This window comes from Drosophila mojavensis, unplaced genomic scaffold, assembly GCF_018153725.1.
Source record: "Drosophila mojavensis isolate 15081-1352.22 unplaced genomic scaffold, ASM1815372v1 contig_81, whole genome shotgun sequence".
Taxonomy (NCBI): domain Eukaryota; kingdom Metazoa; phylum Arthropoda; class Insecta; order Diptera; family Drosophilidae; genus Drosophila; species Drosophila mojavensis.
This window is the reverse complement of record NW_025318907.1, coordinates 5,766,992-5,784,239: the sequence shown is the minus strand read 5'-3', so window position 1 is coordinate 5,784,239 and position 17,248 is coordinate 5,766,992. Positions and strand designations below refer to the sequence as shown.

General features: G+C 43.4%; 1 protein-coding gene and 3 non-coding genes across 8 annotated transcripts in view; 1 reads left to right on the top strand and 3 right to left on the bottom strand.

The window, feature by feature from the left end:
* Positions 1–6,615, top strand: part of LOC6580832 (protein goliath) — a 45,008-nt gene extending 38,393 nt beyond the window's left edge. For 2 of the 5 annotated variants that reach the window (XM_015164441.3, XM_002006598.4), the window contains 7 exons: positions 1,294–2,011; positions 2,069–2,201; positions 3,089–3,206; positions 3,271–3,422; positions 3,522–3,618; positions 5,594–5,980; positions 6,042–6,615. In XM_015164441.3, the coding sequence (XP_015019927.2) occupies positions 1,447–2,011; positions 2,069–2,201; positions 3,089–3,206; positions 3,271–3,422; positions 3,522–3,618; positions 5,594–5,980; positions 6,042–6,443 (1,854 nt within the window). In that variant the 5' untranslated portion in view covers positions 1,294–1,446 and the 3' untranslated portion in view covers positions 6,444–6,615. Of the gene's footprint in view, positions 1–1,290; positions 2,012–2,068; positions 2,202–3,088; positions 3,207–3,270; positions 3,423–3,521; positions 4,861–5,593; positions 5,981–6,041 lie in introns of those variants that run through there. The other 3 variants (XM_015164439.3, XM_015164440.3, XM_044011143.1) reach the window with 2 other exon arrangements.
* On the bottom strand, positions 2,260–2,331 carry Trnaa-cgc. The gene has a single exon. It is a non-coding gene; the product is annotated as a tRNA-Ala (tRNA).
* Trnaa-cgc lies at positions 2,558–2,629 on the bottom strand. The gene has a single exon. It is a non-coding gene; the product is annotated as a tRNA-Ala (tRNA).
* On the bottom strand, positions 2,901–2,972 carry Trnaa-cgc. Its single transcript has one exon. It is a non-coding gene; the product is annotated as a tRNA-Ala (tRNA).
* Positions 6,616–17,248: the final 10,633 nt, after the last annotated feature.

Below are 17,248 nucleotides of genomic sequence, written 5' to 3'. Positions count from 1 at the left end.
CATATGCCATTTGGCGCTAGCCCTGGCAACACGAAATAAAATATTTAAATGCATTGCATTTCCCTGACACAGCGGGCAGCTGCTGGAGAGGAGGGCAGAGGAGGGGCCAGGGGACAGACGAGGCAAGTGGGGCAACGGGCGAATTATTAATGGCAACGCCTTTGCCAGTGGCATTGGCCTTCAGCGTAGCGAAATGGCCAAAAATGCAGGAAACCAAGGAATTCGCCGTTTGCTTCAAACTGCAGAACAATTCGCTGTTTCATAGTTTCATAGGGCGCAAAATATGATTTGTGTATGACCCAGGAGCTATATAAATATGTGTGTACAACTGTTTTTCATAAATTCACAAACTGTTAACAGTTTAGCGAAATCGCAGCCGTGATTTCGATGGCTACCTAGTGGGTGTACAATAAATAGCATTATCCGCTGATCTACTAGCTTTAAATATCTATAGGCTATCTATATAGTTTTATTTGATTTATGTCTACAGTCTGTAAGATGTATAAAGTGCTGAACTAACCTCAAGTTATTGTGAAACTAAAGTCCTAAAGGTCTTATCCATTTTCTATCCATTTCCTAGCAACAACAGGAACAATAAATAATATTAATAATGTTTGTACCATCAATGTCTACGTACACCAGAAAGTGCACAAAGACTAAAAGAAAATACCATTATTTAAATTATTATCTATTACTATTATCTAATTAACTAACTTTATTATACAAACAAACAATTTGCATATATATAAATGATTATGTTGGTCAATTTAAGATTTACTTAAGTCTAAATTAAATATATATAACAGATTAGATTATATATTAATGGAATATGAGAATAGTTAGGGTATGCAAAACAATTGTAGACTTCAAATATACTAAGCAGCTCCTTAAGTTATTCCAAGTCCGTTATATACAATCCATGACATCTGAAACAAATCTATTGATATATCTTTCCTTTGTTCATTCAAATGTATAGAGCCTTAAAGCTTCCCATTAATCCACTATTCAGTTGAGATATTATTCATGTATTGGCACAGCAGTGAAATGCTTACCCCTTGCCATAATTCGGTCTTTTCATTAGGTTAATAGGAACTTGTCGAGTGATAAGGCCCTTATCAATTTGGCTAGTACTTAACATGAGCTGCCAATAAATATGATTCTATAAATATGGCCGCTTATCGCTAGCTAAGCGAGCGGCCCCACAGTTTTCAGCGACTTCCACTATGCCTAAAATTGCTTATAACGAATCGATTCTTGAAACTTAACTGCGTTTGTTTTTAATCGTTTCAGTAGTTAAACGACTTTGGTTAGCATCGCAGTTGCAGGAGCAAATGTTGCACACAATTTAGAGATACGGAACGATTGGGAACCGGATAGAGCTGTTAGCTGAAAAATAAAAGAAAACAAATCAAGAACACAAGGAATAAATAGATCTCCGGCCCGGCTATGTACTGCCAGGAAATGCTGCTGCTGGCATGCCTACTGCTGCTGTTGGGGGGCCAGCCGCACTTGACCTCGACCACGACGACAACCACTTTGGTGGCGGCCATGACGATTGCCAACCAGGACCTGGAGCGATATTTTCGACCGGCGAATGCGACGCACTCGTACACCAGCATAGGCGAGGAGCGCCTCACCATGGACTTCTACAACTTCGCCTTCCTCAATTGGTCCTATGTGGACAGCCAGAATATAATCAGGGAAATTGAGTTTTCGGAGGAGAAGGCGCGCTACGGCGAGGGCCGAGTGCTCAATGTGACGGGTCGTCTGATACACATTAGCACTGCTGATGACATTAGCGACGATTTCGCGTGCACACCCTATATACGCGGCACCCTGGGCATGCCCCTGCCCGAGAAGGGCGTGTCATGGATAGCGCTGGTGCGACGTGGCCGTTGCACCTTCGAGGATAAGGTGAAGCATGTGCATCAATACAACGCCGCGGGGGTAATAATCTACAATGATAAGCAGGTTATGCAGCTGGAGAAAATGCAGATCAAAAACAAGAATCGTGAGCTCTTTTATTTTCATTTCAAAAAGCCAACAAACTAAATTCGCACTTTTCTAGGTAATATTGCCGCAGTGATAACGTATCAAGCGATTGGACTCGAACTAGCCAGCACTGTTGATAAGGGAATAAATGTAACGATTTCCATAATTGAAGGACGACGGGGCGTGCGATCTGTCAGCAGCTTAAATCGGTAAGCTAAACATCAAAATAATGTAGAAAAAAAAAACAAAATTATCCAATTGTTGTACTGGAGACGCCGGGGTTTGAACCCGGGACTTCTCACATGCGAAGCGAGCGCTCTACCACTGAGCTACGTCCCCATGAGAACGAGTTGGGGAAAATGCGTTAGTTATGTCAAGTGAACAAAAACAATTTATTTGCACTGCTTTATAATTAATATGCACTGCTTTATTAACGCTGATTGCGAAGTGATCAACCTAGTTTTGGAAATGAAGTCAAGGAAAGCTTAGTTTGAGATCAGCGAACTTATCTGAAAGACATTACAAAATTAAAATTGTGAAATAAAAAAATTACTCTGAAATCCGCTGGAGACGCCGGGGTTTGAACCCGGGACTTCTCACATGCGAAGCGAGCGCTCTACCACTGAGCTACGTCCCCAATACAAAATGATGTGCAAAATGACTTACTTACAACAATTGTGCTATAGCACTGAACAATGTACTGATGTACTTATCATCGAACGCAGGATGCACTGCTTTATTTTCTATTAACAGCAATAAAAATGCTTTCACACGACCTTGTACCACACGTACTATCATCTATTTCAAGTCATGTGTAAGCTAAAAAAAAATAAGGAAAAGACAATCGTTGGGTTTGAATTAGAAACTGTATGTAATGTATTTTAAAATAAAGCCGTCAATTATTACTATGGAGACGCCGGGGTTTGAACCCGGGACTTCTCACATGCGAAGCGAGCGCTCTACCACTGAGCTACGTCCCCATATTAGCCGGCTGTGACCAATTTTGCAGTTCAGCCCGAGCTCTCGAATTACACCCAGCTTTAATATATATATAATAATAATAACAGTGAATTTAATTCAAATTAATCCTTTTCAGCACCTCGGTTCTGTTTGTGTCGATATCGTTTATTGTGCTGATGATTATTTCGTTAGTATGGCTTATCTTTTACTACATACAGAGATTCCGTTACATGCAAGCAAAGGATCAGCAATCGGTGAGCTATGCCTGACTTTGAAGTGGTCGATATGATTACTTACAATGAATGATATATGTTGCAGCGCAATCTTTGCTCAGTGACAAAGAAGGCCATTATGAAAATTCCAACTAAGACGGGCAAGATGACCGATGAGAAGGACATGGACAGCGATTGTTGTGCCATATGCATTGAGTCCTACAAGCCCGCTGATATAATACGCATACTGCCCTGCAAGTAAGTGTAAAACATGAGTCGCTCTCCGGTAAAGCAAATTGACTAAGTTATGTATCTTTCTCTCTGTCTCTTTCTCTCTCCTTCGTTCTCTCTCGCCAGGCACGAGTTCCACAAGAACTGCATCGATCCGTGGCTGATTGAGCATCGCACCTGCCCCATGTGCAAGCTGGATGTGCTCAAGTTCTACGGCTATGTGGTGGGTGACCAAATCTATCAAACGCCCAGTCCACAGCACAATGCGCCATCCGCAGCCGCAGCCACAGCAGCCGCAGCAGCAGCAGCACCTGGTGGTGCAGGTGCAGGTGTTGCTGCTGCCGCTGGGCCAGGTGCCGGCGAGGAGGGGCTGCCCGTCATTGTGGTGGCCCTGCCACCGCACAACATCAGTAGCTTTAATCCTAGTGCTATCAGCTATCACCAGCGTAGTCCTAGTAGTAGTTACCAACCACAACTGCAACATCAGCAGTTGCAACAACAACAACAACAGCCACTGGGCGGGTCAGTTGAGCGCGGCAGACGGAACTCGGCACCGGCGACAATGCCGCAAATGATTTGCACTGCCAGTCGCCAGGTGACCGACGTATAAGTCGCCTGACCCAACTGATCTATAAGTAACCCTCGTATCTATATAGTTACGTATAAACCTACATATACTTGCATATTTAAATTTTTAAATTCTACATTCGACGTGCTGCGTACTTACCATGTAAATATGCGTGCTTCGACTGCTTGCCCAACAAGCGGTTGCAAGCAGTGCGAAGCAGTGCACACAGTGTACTTAATCGCTGAACAGAAAGCAGAGCGGATAAACTACGCTAACCACTCCAACTGGAGAGTGCAACATCCCTAATTAGATAATGTAATTGCTCTAATCAGCGAAGTCTGTAGACACAGAACTGAAGATCCACGCACATTAAATACAGAAAACAGAAACAAAAACAAAAACAAAGAAATGCGAAAAGAAAACACGAAACTTATGCAGAGTTCTATAAGTTCTATATTTAAGTTATAAATTTAAGCGTACCAATTGTCGATATAAAAACAAACCGGAAAACCGAAAGCCGAAAACCGAAAAACAAATTACGCGAGAGAAAAGCAAACAGAAATATTTACGAGTACTACAATAACTACTATAACTAATAACTATTTCTAACTATGTATATGTATTATTATGAATCATAAAACGTGTAGCCGTAGTAGCTGTAATATTCGATGCAACATCATTTGTAGCAAAATCAGCGCCTGTTTTGCTAGTCAATAATACTACGCACACACACACACACACACACACACAGACACGCATACACATACCTACATACAAGACTCATAAACACACACACACACACACTTTAAGATAATGTCGAAGGTGCCAAAGTATTTGCTTTTAGCTTTAGTTGTTCAAATTGAATAAATGTACCGCTAGTTATATTATTTATTTTAATTTTCTCTCTTTGATTTCGCAAGTCCATTCAATGGACTAATAACCGATAATTGGACCTGGCCTAGCGCTGGCCATACTAATCAGAATCTGGCATCGCTGCGTTATCGCTTGCTTGATCGATCCCCTTCGATGAGGATCTATAGCATAAATAACTGTGCGAGCACCTGTGCGAATATATAGGTGAATATGTATGTACTTAGAAATGAGTTCCAGGGCTTCGGACACTTACAATAAAACATATCTGCGATCCATTGCCAATCATTACAAAAAGAAAGATACAGAGGGAACACTCAATCCAATTGCATCTTGATATCTCCATTCAGTTTCATATCCACACTAAAAACCCGCAAGCTGCCCGCTGAGCTTAGAGCAAGTTAGAGCGACTATTACGATTACAGTTACCAGATGTGTACTACATACACCTATATACAATACATACACAGATACGAATTATACTATATAGAACGTATATATAGTTTTTGCTAAAACCTAAACCTAAACCTAAACCAAACGTGGACTCAAGCATATTCAAGACCAAATAAATTGATTGAATTTGAAAAACGCTTTCGCTTGTTTGCAATGTAGTTGCCTGAGTTGCGCGCGCTCTGCTCCCAACGCTTGTCCACCCGCTCACCCGTAGCTAGACGCCATGGACCGACTCCAGAGGAGCTGCCCGATCGATACCCTCGGCGATGGTATATGGGTGCTACCATTCAAGCTCTTCTCGTTTCAGTTTCTGGGCAGTGAGGAGAGCATCTTGGAGTACGAGCCGGAGAGGAACGCCCGCAACGCCAATCCGCCTGCGATTCCTGCGATTCCTGCGATCGGCCTCACCCAGGAGACGGCAACGGCTGTGATCCCGTCACCGGCGCCGATCCAGACGAGCGCCTTGGCCGATCTGATACGCAGCCGCGACTTTGTGATAGATTTCCCGCGCGTCTTCGTCCTGAACAGCGGCAGCGTGGTGGGCGCCCGGGATATGCTCTTCCCAACCAGGCTGCCAGAGCGCTCGCAGAGCTCGCTGTCGCTGCGACAGGCGCGCGACTGGATGGCTCAGATGACCAACAAACTGGAGGAGCAGCAGGGACTGCGACGTCTGCGCAAGGATGAAATGCAGCAGGTAAATGCCAGCAAATCGATGTAGATGTATGTAGATGCCATCTAACCATTGGCTCCTACAGCAACTGCTGAGTGCCCGGGACTCGGCTCGACAGCGTCGTTCGCGGTCCGCCGACGGACGCTATGCCACCGGCTGCTTTGGTCGCCAGCGGCAGTCGGCAGCCGGCACGCTGCCCCAGCCTGAGGCGGGGCCAATGCGACGCACTAGCTCCACCCAGGCGCTGCAGCAGCTGACGGACGCCTCGTATGCCCAGTCGCGCCAGAGGCAGCGCGAGACCTTCGACTTTGCGCGCACTCGACGCCGCTTCATGGGACGGCAGGACGATGAGATCTCCTTGCAGTCCCTGCCCAGGCGTGCCGCACCCCTGCCGCCCGCCCACCCGCAGCGCGAGCGGGGCGAGGCTGAGGCCAGCGACCACATTACCATTCAGGTGAACGGAGAGGGCGTCGATCTCAATGAGTAGGCCAGCTGACTGCCGAGGAGCCAGGAGGCACGCGCCGCTGTAGATTTGTAAAAAGTATTCCGCTTAGAGTGTAAAATGTACTGCTGTTATCTCCACATCGACTTAAATACCCTGTAATATTATTCACGCCTGCGAGAATTAAATATACTGCATACTTTCGCTTTTCCACAAACACTTGAATACGACTCAATTGCTGGGACATCAGTTGGGAAAATGGGCGAGATTTGGCTTCTATAACTCTTAAGTACATCTTGAGTATCGGGCAGAAAGATGAAATGGAAGATTGCTTCTGGAGAGTGGGCAATGGTTTACTGTTTCACTTGCAAGTCTTTCGACTGCAAATAACCTAATTCCGGGTGGAATTTTTGAGTGGGAGTTACTATGGGCCAACTTGCAATGATTTTGTTATCTAAGGATCTGCAACTTGTTGAATTTTGAGTCCAGCTAAGCACAAAGGGGTTAGTAGAGTATCTCGTATGGCTTCAATAAACATTATTATATAAGAGACTAAGCTCACCACTTGCAAGGGATTTCTGGAGTACTGCGTATGACTTGGATAATTCCATTGCATACTTTCAGCCTGCAAATTAAAAATAAGATGAGGCACGTGCGTAAAAATCCTAGCATACTTTTGGGGGCAGCATAAAATAGATGAGTAAAAGATTAAGCGAAGCATTAAGCATTGAATTTGTTAAATTTACATATCATTTTTCATATATTAATTATCTCTATATCAAACATTAACTACTCATTTTCATTACAATTTGAAAATAATTAGTTTTTAGCTCTTAAAATAAAATCCATTGAAAATTATTGCAATTTATAATAATTCAATTAAATTAGCCTGAACCCAATCGGTTTGGGTTTTTAATCCCTATGATTCACTCAGCGCACAATATGAGCTATGCCCAAGTGGAGGGCATTGCCCCTTAGCTCTCCTCTCTGGCCCACTCCTCGACGTGGAGCTGAATTCCATTAGGGATTTGCGCGTGCCTCGTGCTGACAGCGGCGACTGCTGGTTGCCGTGGCGGCAGACAGCGAGGCAGCAGCGTTATCCGACAAATCCGCACTGCTGCGGCCCCAGACACACAGCTTCAGGGAGATCCCGCGAGTCGGGCCGCCAAAACGAAGCAGTGAGAAAAATAGAGCAAAAGTTATGAGGAAGCGACCGACGCGTCGGTTGAAGTTTGCCGCTCATAACTGCGCAGCCGACACCAAAGGCAGCTAATAAGAATTCATCAGGCAGAGGCAGAGGCAGAGGCAGGGGCAGGGGAGATCGAGGCATCGGGGTACTGGGATCGAGGGTCGCCTGCACGCGCCGTAATTGCAACGCAACAGGAGGGCCGGTCGGTCCGTTCGGATCTGAAGCTGAAGCTGAAGCTGAGGCTGAGCTTGCGTCTGTATCTGTATTTGTGTCTGTGTGTGTGTGTGTGTGTCTGTGGACCGGCGGCTGCTGAAGCAACTCTCGGTAGGCAGCGGCCTGGCCCATGTTTATAAACTTAAAGTCTGTAATCACATTAGCCATGTAGCCAGCGAGTGGAGAGTCCGCCTGGCTGGACATTGGGGCCAACTGTTGCAGCTTTATCACCTGACTGTTGCTCGAGTCTCCTCTGTCCGCGTATCCCACGATCGCGATCGATGACAGCACGTACAATTTTTTTCGATTGCTGCCTCAGCTGCTGCCTCTCGTTCCGATCCCGCTCCCTGTGCCGTCGCTCGCCTTTTGCGGCTCAGCTATGGGCGTGTCCGCTGTGGGCGTTGCAGGGCACATTCAAGATAAAATGATTATATTGTAGGAAGTGCAGGTCGCCGTCGTAGAGTGCCTCGTGGGTAATAAAGCAAAGGAGTATCACACAAATCTACATATAACTCAGACGCGACGTGTTGATGTCTATTGAGGCGCATAAATATATCATTGCGCAAATTGGACAGCTATCCAGCTGGGGAGCGTAACTGCCCCAAAAGGACAGCCCATTGATGCTGCAGATACTAAATGCAATGCTCAATCCAGTTAAATGTCCGTCCATGATTGAATGTCCTGCTCAATTGATCATAAATTCATGTTGATTACAGAAACAATAATGACTTTATTATAATGATATTCCACTTTACATTTATGGTTTATGGGATCTGTCGACTTCTCTCATGAGTTCATTAAGAGCATAGAAATATACTTATATAGACAGTTGTTAGCCCAGCCTAACTGCCTTTCTGGCTCATTCTAATTAAATATATGTGCAGCCCTTTGAGCTGTCGCTGAATTGAAACGCATGGCAAGAGGATCCCACTGATCCTTATCGATTCGTAACCCCCAAATTGTGCCTGGTTAGCACTGGAAACCATAAACAAGCCCATAAATAATGAGTCGCACGACAAAAACAATGCACGGCGACGATGTGGCAATGTGGCAATGTGGCAAGTAGGAGGCATTCATGGCGAGGCGCAACAAATTGCACGATCGGCAGCTGCGACTGCAACTCCAACAGTAATAGCAACTGCAAGCCGTCGCTAATCTGGCGTAAATGGACAGCAGGCAGGAATCATTGCAGCTATTGATGAGCGAGCATATGCGAGGATCGCCAGGATCTTCGATCCTGCCGGTGCCAATCGGAACTAATCGCCAGCCAACAATAAAATTGTGCTCAGTGCCAGCTCGCCAGCCAGACGATCCACACGATGTGTGAAGCTAAATCCAATCAATGAGCTGAAAAGAGAAAAACGAGAGAGAGGCATTTGGTGTTAAGTAAAAGCAAAGAGAGAGAGAGAGAGAGAGAGAGAGAGGGAGAAAGAGAGAGGGATCTGAACATTTTAGTGTCATTTTCGAGAGATTTTCACCTTTTATTTTATTTTATTTAATTTATTTTAACGTTTTAGCAAACACAAATACAAACACAAATGGTAACCCCGATGAACGCGTGACAGGATGATCGGCCGAGGCACCCAACACCAAAGGACAGCGCAAAATGGCGATTCGTTGCGCCGGCTTGTCATGTTTGCCGAGCTCCGACTGCGGTCTGGGTGTGTTCCTGTCACCATTGTCAACGAGTCGACCAATGCCGACTGGCTGTCCCTCTCCAGGCCTCGGCTGTGCTCATGCTCTCTCCCTTGCACGAATCGATATTGTCTCAGAGCACGTGGACCTGGCGCGTACTATCTTGAAATTGAAAACCAAATTCTTACAGTCGGAAATTATATGTACATATGTATGTAGTATATACACTGCTAGTCATTAATATGGTGTAGTCTTCAGTTTCTATATTATCCAAGTTAAAGTCCTAAAATTCATGATCTATTGGATTCTGTTTTATTATTTATTCTTAAAATAAAAAAATATATAACATATGTATTTAATTTATATGGGACACCTTATTTTAAAAATTTCTTAAATTTCGGTATACAAGAGTATTGTATTTTACATTTTTAATTTATGAAGTACAGAACACCCTAGTGCTTTATTATAAATACACATAATACTGTACATTAATTTATAATTAATTAATTAACATTAGGCACATACTTTATTTAAAAATAGATGACAAAAATAAATAAATAAATAAATAAATAAAATTAAAAAGTGTTGGTTAAAAATTTATCATCAAGATTGCGCCTCCAAATTAAATTGCGACTATAGCTGGCCGTCTACAGAAGCAGAAAATTCTTAAACCTAAAATATAATTAAGCATTATAATTATTAATGCTAAAATGCTAATTATAATGCTAAAATTAATCACTCAAGAGTCAAGTAGAGTTTTGATAAAAGCAATGTACACATAAGTAAAATTTATGAATCATATTTGAAATACCTTTTCATTTCTTGCGTTTAAAAAACAAATCAAAAATTCTAGCTGAGAGTTCGTATTAAACTTTTATAAGCTATTTAAAGAATGATTATTTCTAAGAGAGAATAGAAAGAGGATTCTACTTAAAAGTATAGTTCATAAGTTGAGATATACCCCTAAGGATATACATCTCACAGAATACATATTTAAGTAGCACAAAGTTTTACTACAGCAGAACAACGAACGTTGGTTTATCGCCTATATAGTCGCTGTACTTAATTTTTGTAGTTTAGCTGAATGTCAAGCTTTTGAAACATGTCGAACGATAGACGCAAGTTTACATTTTATGCTGTAGCGAATCGCAAAGCAATCTGATTTGTACTTATTAACTTTTGGTGAACTATACTCGGCGCAAGTGCATGTCACAAATTACAAGCTGACATCGTGGCACCCCAGCCCCAGCCACAGCCACAGCCACAGCTTCAGGTTCAGGTTCAGCTTCTGAGATGGGAAACTTGCTGCCTGAACACTGATATCCTTGTGCAGGACAACGTGCTTTCACTAAGCGGGTAATGGAAAGCTGCAAAGGCAAGCGCCATATATCATCAATTAGGAGCTCTGACGTCTACATTTCCGAGTCCGTGTTCCATGCCCACAGCATGCCGCCCACAAAAATTGTATCTGTACATGTGTATGTGTTTGTGTGATATGTGTGTGGGTTTTACTCTTGCAGGACTAAGTTGAAAATGCAATTGGCATTTCGAGCTCAATTTTGTTACTTTTTCGCTTTTCACTTTTCCTCTTCGCAAATGGCAGCAGAACATTCACTGTTTATTTTTGGGCAGGACATAAAATCGATAGGAACTTTCGGCTTTAAAGCCCTTTAAATTCAGTTGGGGCCAGTGCATGCGAGTGACTTGGCTAGCTTCTATTTGGAGTGAGTATCAACGCCGCTAATCCGGCATCTGCATAGCTCAGAGTCGCACGAGCTGCGGACAGACAGCTCAACGCCCCAATTTGTGCATGGGTAGCTCTGGTAGCCTGATGCAGCCCGAGGTGGCAAAACTGCATCAGATGCAAAAGCCGAAAGAGTTCGCCTGTACACTCGCCAAAGTACACTCAGAGAAAAGCCTATTGAGCTGCAATTATGCATTGAAGAAGTTTAAGCTAAAATCTCACAAATGTCATACTAGACGTCGAATACGAATTATCTTAGACATATGAAAATATCCTTAAGTGCAGTCTACTTCCTTTTGCATTTCCTAGTCTGTCTTTTCTTCAAGTGTACAAGTAGGTTGGCGGATATGGCTAGCTTTTGATCGCCTTGGCTGGCTCGTTGATGTAAGTGATTCATAGGCCATAGTTGGTCGCCGATGATCTCCTAGGGCCATTTTCCGCTGTGGTTCGTTTTCTGAGCTCTGCTGTCTGTCGATGCTGATCTTGTCGATTGCCCGCTGATATGAATATCATAAAATGGGCGAGTATCGGGCTCATTTGTCGGCTCCACAACAAAGCAAAGTCTAACGGCAATATACTACATCTTTCAGCTGCTTGCATTGCAGATCACCGATCCACGATCGAATGCGAGTGCGATCTTGATCTTGCAAATGACTTGCTCTCTCCTCTCCTCTGCTCTCCCTCTCCCTCTGTTCTTTTATATTTTTATTCAACTTTAACTGCATTAAGTTGTGTTAAAGTGCAACTAAACTTACTGTTAATTGTATTCATTTCAAAAGGATTATTTTCTATATATGCAGATCAACGATCTATGGAAAAGTTAGTGTGGAACTTTGCCATGATAAAGTGATTTTCCTGTACTCCATAATTATATATCTGCTTGATGATAATAAATTCGTTAGTTAGCAACTTGCTTTACCTATCCATTCTAATCGGATTGCTGATCCTTCAGCAAGGAAACAAGTCGTTTCGATTCGCCACAGTATTTTCGCACAGCTCTTCCGGCTAATGCAATATGAAGCTGATAATAATAGATAATATCACATTGAGGCAAATACTAGTGCGCAGTTGTTAAGAGATCGAGACTAAATCCAATGCACCATGACCAAGCAGAGATTCGCTGCGCCTGCGAAGGCGACAGGATGCCCGGTTGGCAGGACACGCTGGCTGTCTGCTGAGATACATATCTAAGATTGCGTACCCGGCTGGCCGGGCATTGGGAGTCGAGTTGGATTTTGGGTTCGGGTAAGCTGTAAATCCAATAAATATTGCCAAAACTGTAGCGTGCTCAGCGCTTTGTGCGTGCAAGGATCACAGGATCAGAGTCGAGCTGACGAGCTGGCGAGCTGGCGAGCCGAAAGAGCTGAGGCGAGCAGGTTGTTGCCGGGCACAAAAAGGTGGCAGAAATTGTGTCAGTGTCCCTTTCTGGATCTGGCACAACATGACATGACTTTTGGGCCACGTAGGCGTTTACTCGACTTAGCAGCGGCTTCACTCTGTAAGCCAAATTGAATCGGTTTATAACACAAAGACGAGCTCGCAATCGGATCAACGTCTGCTCTGCACTCTCTCCCGCTCTCCCGCTCTGCAGCTCCTGATGAGTTCATCTTGCACTCTTTTTGCTGCTGCTACTGCTGCTCTTGAACTTGAGCGTTTTTAAATACATACTTGCCACAAAGACCCGGCCAGCTCCTGTCGCACCTTTGAGTACCTGCTCGGTAACGGTAACAAGTGCACGCAGGGATAATCCACAGCACGCGCAACTCACGAGCGCGTAGTCCTCTCTGCCAGTGCAAATAAATAAATTGTAATCTGCTTTGCTGTTTGATTTGAATCAAAATGCAGCCACGCCTACCGACAGCTAAGCTTCGCCTGCGGCTCACTCAGCCAAGACAACGTTTGACAACATGCCGTTTGCTGGCCCGTCTCTGATCTGGTTGATCTATATAATCGGATATTGATTTCGCCCGAATTTCTAGCTGTTGTCGTTGGCTGGAAATAATATTTTGGTTGCTTTCTGAGTTTCGGACAATTTATGGATTAACTTTGCAATCGGCTTCTGACCAGCTATTGTCAACTGGTTTTCTGTTGGCTAAGGCATCAAAACTCTGCATCTTTAATTGGAATAAGCTAATATGTCGAGTCTACATTCATTCATTGTGTTCCACAGTCATCAAATCTATTCGGAAATGTCAAAATTGAATTTTGCAATTATATTATTTAATTTCATTAAATAAATCTCATTAGATATGTCTCATCAACGTCGCAATGGCTGCCACACATAGACATATGTACACACATATATTGGGTATATATTGTAGGTTAGCTTGAAAGTCTGGCAATTCATGATGGCTGCCGGAATTGCAACCCTCTGCAGCCTCGGTCACACCAAGCGTTTATAAGTGCCCAAAGCAAACATCCACCGAGCAGATCAAAATAAGCGTAAAAATAATCCATCTTCGCGCTAAGCAAGCTGCAAACGCTACCTCAGACCCCTCCCCCTACCCACCCAGGGCAGCCTCTACTGGGGTCAGCGGCAGCTGCAGCAAGTCAAAAAAAAAAAAGTGTCAAAAATGTTTCATTTTGGATATGTTGAAAAATAATGGAAGAGAGCAACGGAGTCGAGCACACGGAGCTGCATTGCAGCCCCGTCTCTGAGCAGTCCTCGCACTGTGGACCTTTTTGCAGCCACGATTTCTGCACGCTTCACGCTAATTTTCGCGCCTATCAACGTCGACATCGACTTCGACTTCGACATCGGCATCGGCATTGACTATATCCACAGCACCGCTCAGCCCAGCCCTCATGGTTTCAGTTCTTGTTGGTGGTGGTGGTGGTGGTCCTGCTCGCTCCTGCCTGGGCAATTGATGCTGGCCAGACGCTCGCCCAGATTTCAGTTTCAGCAATTGGCTGGTTGCCCCTCGCTGCATCCTTCCGCTTCCCTATGGGAAACGCGGCATAATTCATTCAAATGATTGCCCTGTTTGCACTAGAGCTGTGCGTGCATGGGCCGAGCGGCGTGGAAACTCGTTTCTCCCAATGTTCACAGCGTTTTTCCCACTGTCAACCGAGTAAATGGCGAGGGAGCGGCGCGCAGTCAATGCGAAATTGCAAATGATGAATGCCATTTTGCACATGGGCATTATTTAGCTAGATTAAAATGATAAAATTTCAATTTAAAAGTTTTAAGAATTTTTTAAGTATATTTAAAATGCTAATAAATATAAAAAATTGTATCTCATTAAAATATTATATAAATTAAGCTGCTATGAAATATAAATACACTCAAAGTTATTATGGAAATATTGGCTGAATATAATGTCTTCAAAAGTTATTTACAGAATATTAGCCAGACTTGGAGACAAATAAATAATATTTTGGCAAGCGCTGTTCAAAATAACTTTTGTATGGCCCAGCAACAACAATGCGGACTTATAAGCCTTCTATTTCAAATGATAGAAATTACAAACAATTGACATAATAAGAAACGCGCATTTGTGCCGTCTGCTCCAATCAAAAGGAAAAAGAAAACTTTAAGCAGAGATGCTCCACTCTGCGTACTCCCCAGGCCCACTCCAAGCTGGTGTTCGGTATTCGGCATTAGGTGACCGGTGCTGGGTGTACTACAATGCTTACAATTACAATGTCAGATGGCTGAGGCGGCAAAAGATCAAAGCGCTGCCACAAAAGCTGCGCCGGGCAGCGAGTGAAAAGAAAATCACACAAATTTAACTGGCAACAATAACAATAAAAATAAAGATAATAAAATATAAGCCAAAGAAAAAATCATAATGTACAGAAAATGGCAAAAGCAGAGAGCAGCAGCTCGACCAACAACAGCAACAGTAACAACAACAGCAACGGAGACTTTCCCAAGCCATATGCAAATATATCATAGCGGCTAGTTACCCTGATGGATGGTACAGCCGAATGGGCCATGAGTCATAGTCGGAGCCGAGTTTCGAGCTGCGAGTCGAGCTGCAACAGAAAATATGAACGTGGAGCAGGTACGACACCAAAGTTACGGTTTGATCACAAGTTGAGCGTAAAATATGCTAAAGATCAGCGAGTGTCAGTGCCACGGCGACTGCGCTGTGCGCTTGTCTCTGTGCCAGCAAATGAGCGTAAAATGATCAAAGAATCTTCGCGCGCTATGCCAATCCGCAGAGCAGTTACCACTCGTCCACTCATCCACTCGTCTACTCGCCCAGCCATCCAGTCTACGGTGTGTCCCACTGGCGGATCCTCGGGGTCCAGTCGCTGCTCTCTCCCTCTCTGTCTCGCTATCTATGTCGCTGCTGAATGATCGCATATTGCACGGCTAGGTACGTGTGCGCATTTTGCAAAATAACATTCAATTTGTGCAACCTGATCAAGCAATTGCAACAACCGATCGCGTCCAATGATCTACCCAAAAAAAGCGGGCTTTGATAAATAATCAAAGTACGATCATTGTTGCAATAAAAGAATAAGGCAATCGCATTCCTCTCGAAGCCCTTCTACTCAAGCAGATTTTACGCTCGCTTAAACAGCCGAGCACCGATCGCTGATCACTTCGATCACCCTGATCACTCTGATCATTGATCAACGATCCTCGATATCAGCTCAAAGCCATTCGCCGACGGCTGTGCCACCATCGGTGAGCAAATTACATGTTGCCACTTTGATGATTTCTGCAATTGGCCACAACAACAACTACAGCAACAATGTCGACGGCAACAACAACAACAACAACGGCAATCTACTGTGGCTGTGGCAGACATGCTGGCTGCCGCTTTCTAGTCGAGCCAGCTGCAACTTTGTGGAGTCGACTCTTGGCTTAGGGTTCGCTTATTGAATTGTAATGTTGCAAGTATTCGGCTGCAAGTTGCAGCTACGTCATCGCCTGCCACAGCGTCGACTAGTTGTGGCACCGATGCACCGATTGCCGCGGGCGACGCACCACTCAACCACTCGTTAAGCCCAATTCCGTCCTGCGATGCAGTTATGAAGACATTGCAGACAGAGTCCTCAAAATTATGATATCTATATTGGGACCGTAAGACTTCTTACAGCTAGAATCTAACTAAACAGAAACTGGGAATTGAAATATTAAATTATAAATTATTATAAATTATAACTATATATGTAAATTACTTAAATAATGTAAGGAGTAAGGATTCGAGGCCGTAGCAGTTGAGCTGTGGTTGGAAAAAATTATAAACTTATATAAATAGTATAATTAATTATATAACACCTAAAAATTTGTAATGAGAATTTAATTTATTTATGTTAAACGTAAAAATGTAATAGGAAGACGAAAAAGAGCTCAGAGATTTTAAATAATCTTAAATTGGCTGATGTGCTGAGCCGATCTAACCCTGTCTAACCATCCCTCCATCCTATCAGTCATTATGTATGAACTTTATGATCTTGCAATCTACTAGAGACTTGAAGTTTTAGGGAAGCACGATACGTTTTTAATAGTTTAGTACTCACACTTCAATGAAAGCCATTAAAAATATTATCGAATATCAGCGACTTGTATGATTATGTAAAATTTTAACTGTAACTGTAACAAAATTTATCTCCTTTACCTCAACAGTTCTTTAAGCTTAAGCCACCTGTTGCAAAAGGTTTAACAGAATGTTTCTTATGGAGGCGCAGATTCCTCTCGGCACTTCCCAAAATATATGCATACGTATGTACACGCAAATAAACACTCATATGGCAAACTCAAACATTGACTTTATCAAATTTTCAACGCGAATCGATCAAAATTCATGCACAAATTGCCTTTGGCAAAGAGAAAGAGGAAGAGCAGCAAACAGAGACAACCCCGAAAACCGAAAACCCAAGACCGAAAATGAGAACAGTCAGTCATGCGAGCGTGGTGTGAACCAGGTTTCTGTTGCCATCTCTGTCACGCAAATTGTAACGCTCTAAATTTGCGTTACGTAACGGAATTTAAAGCGTTCCTTATCAGATTGGTTTTGATGCTTTATCAACGCTCCCAAAATACAAAAAAAAAACCCATGAACTAATATCTTTTATCGTGAATCGCACCTGAATTGCTGTTGTTGTTGTTGT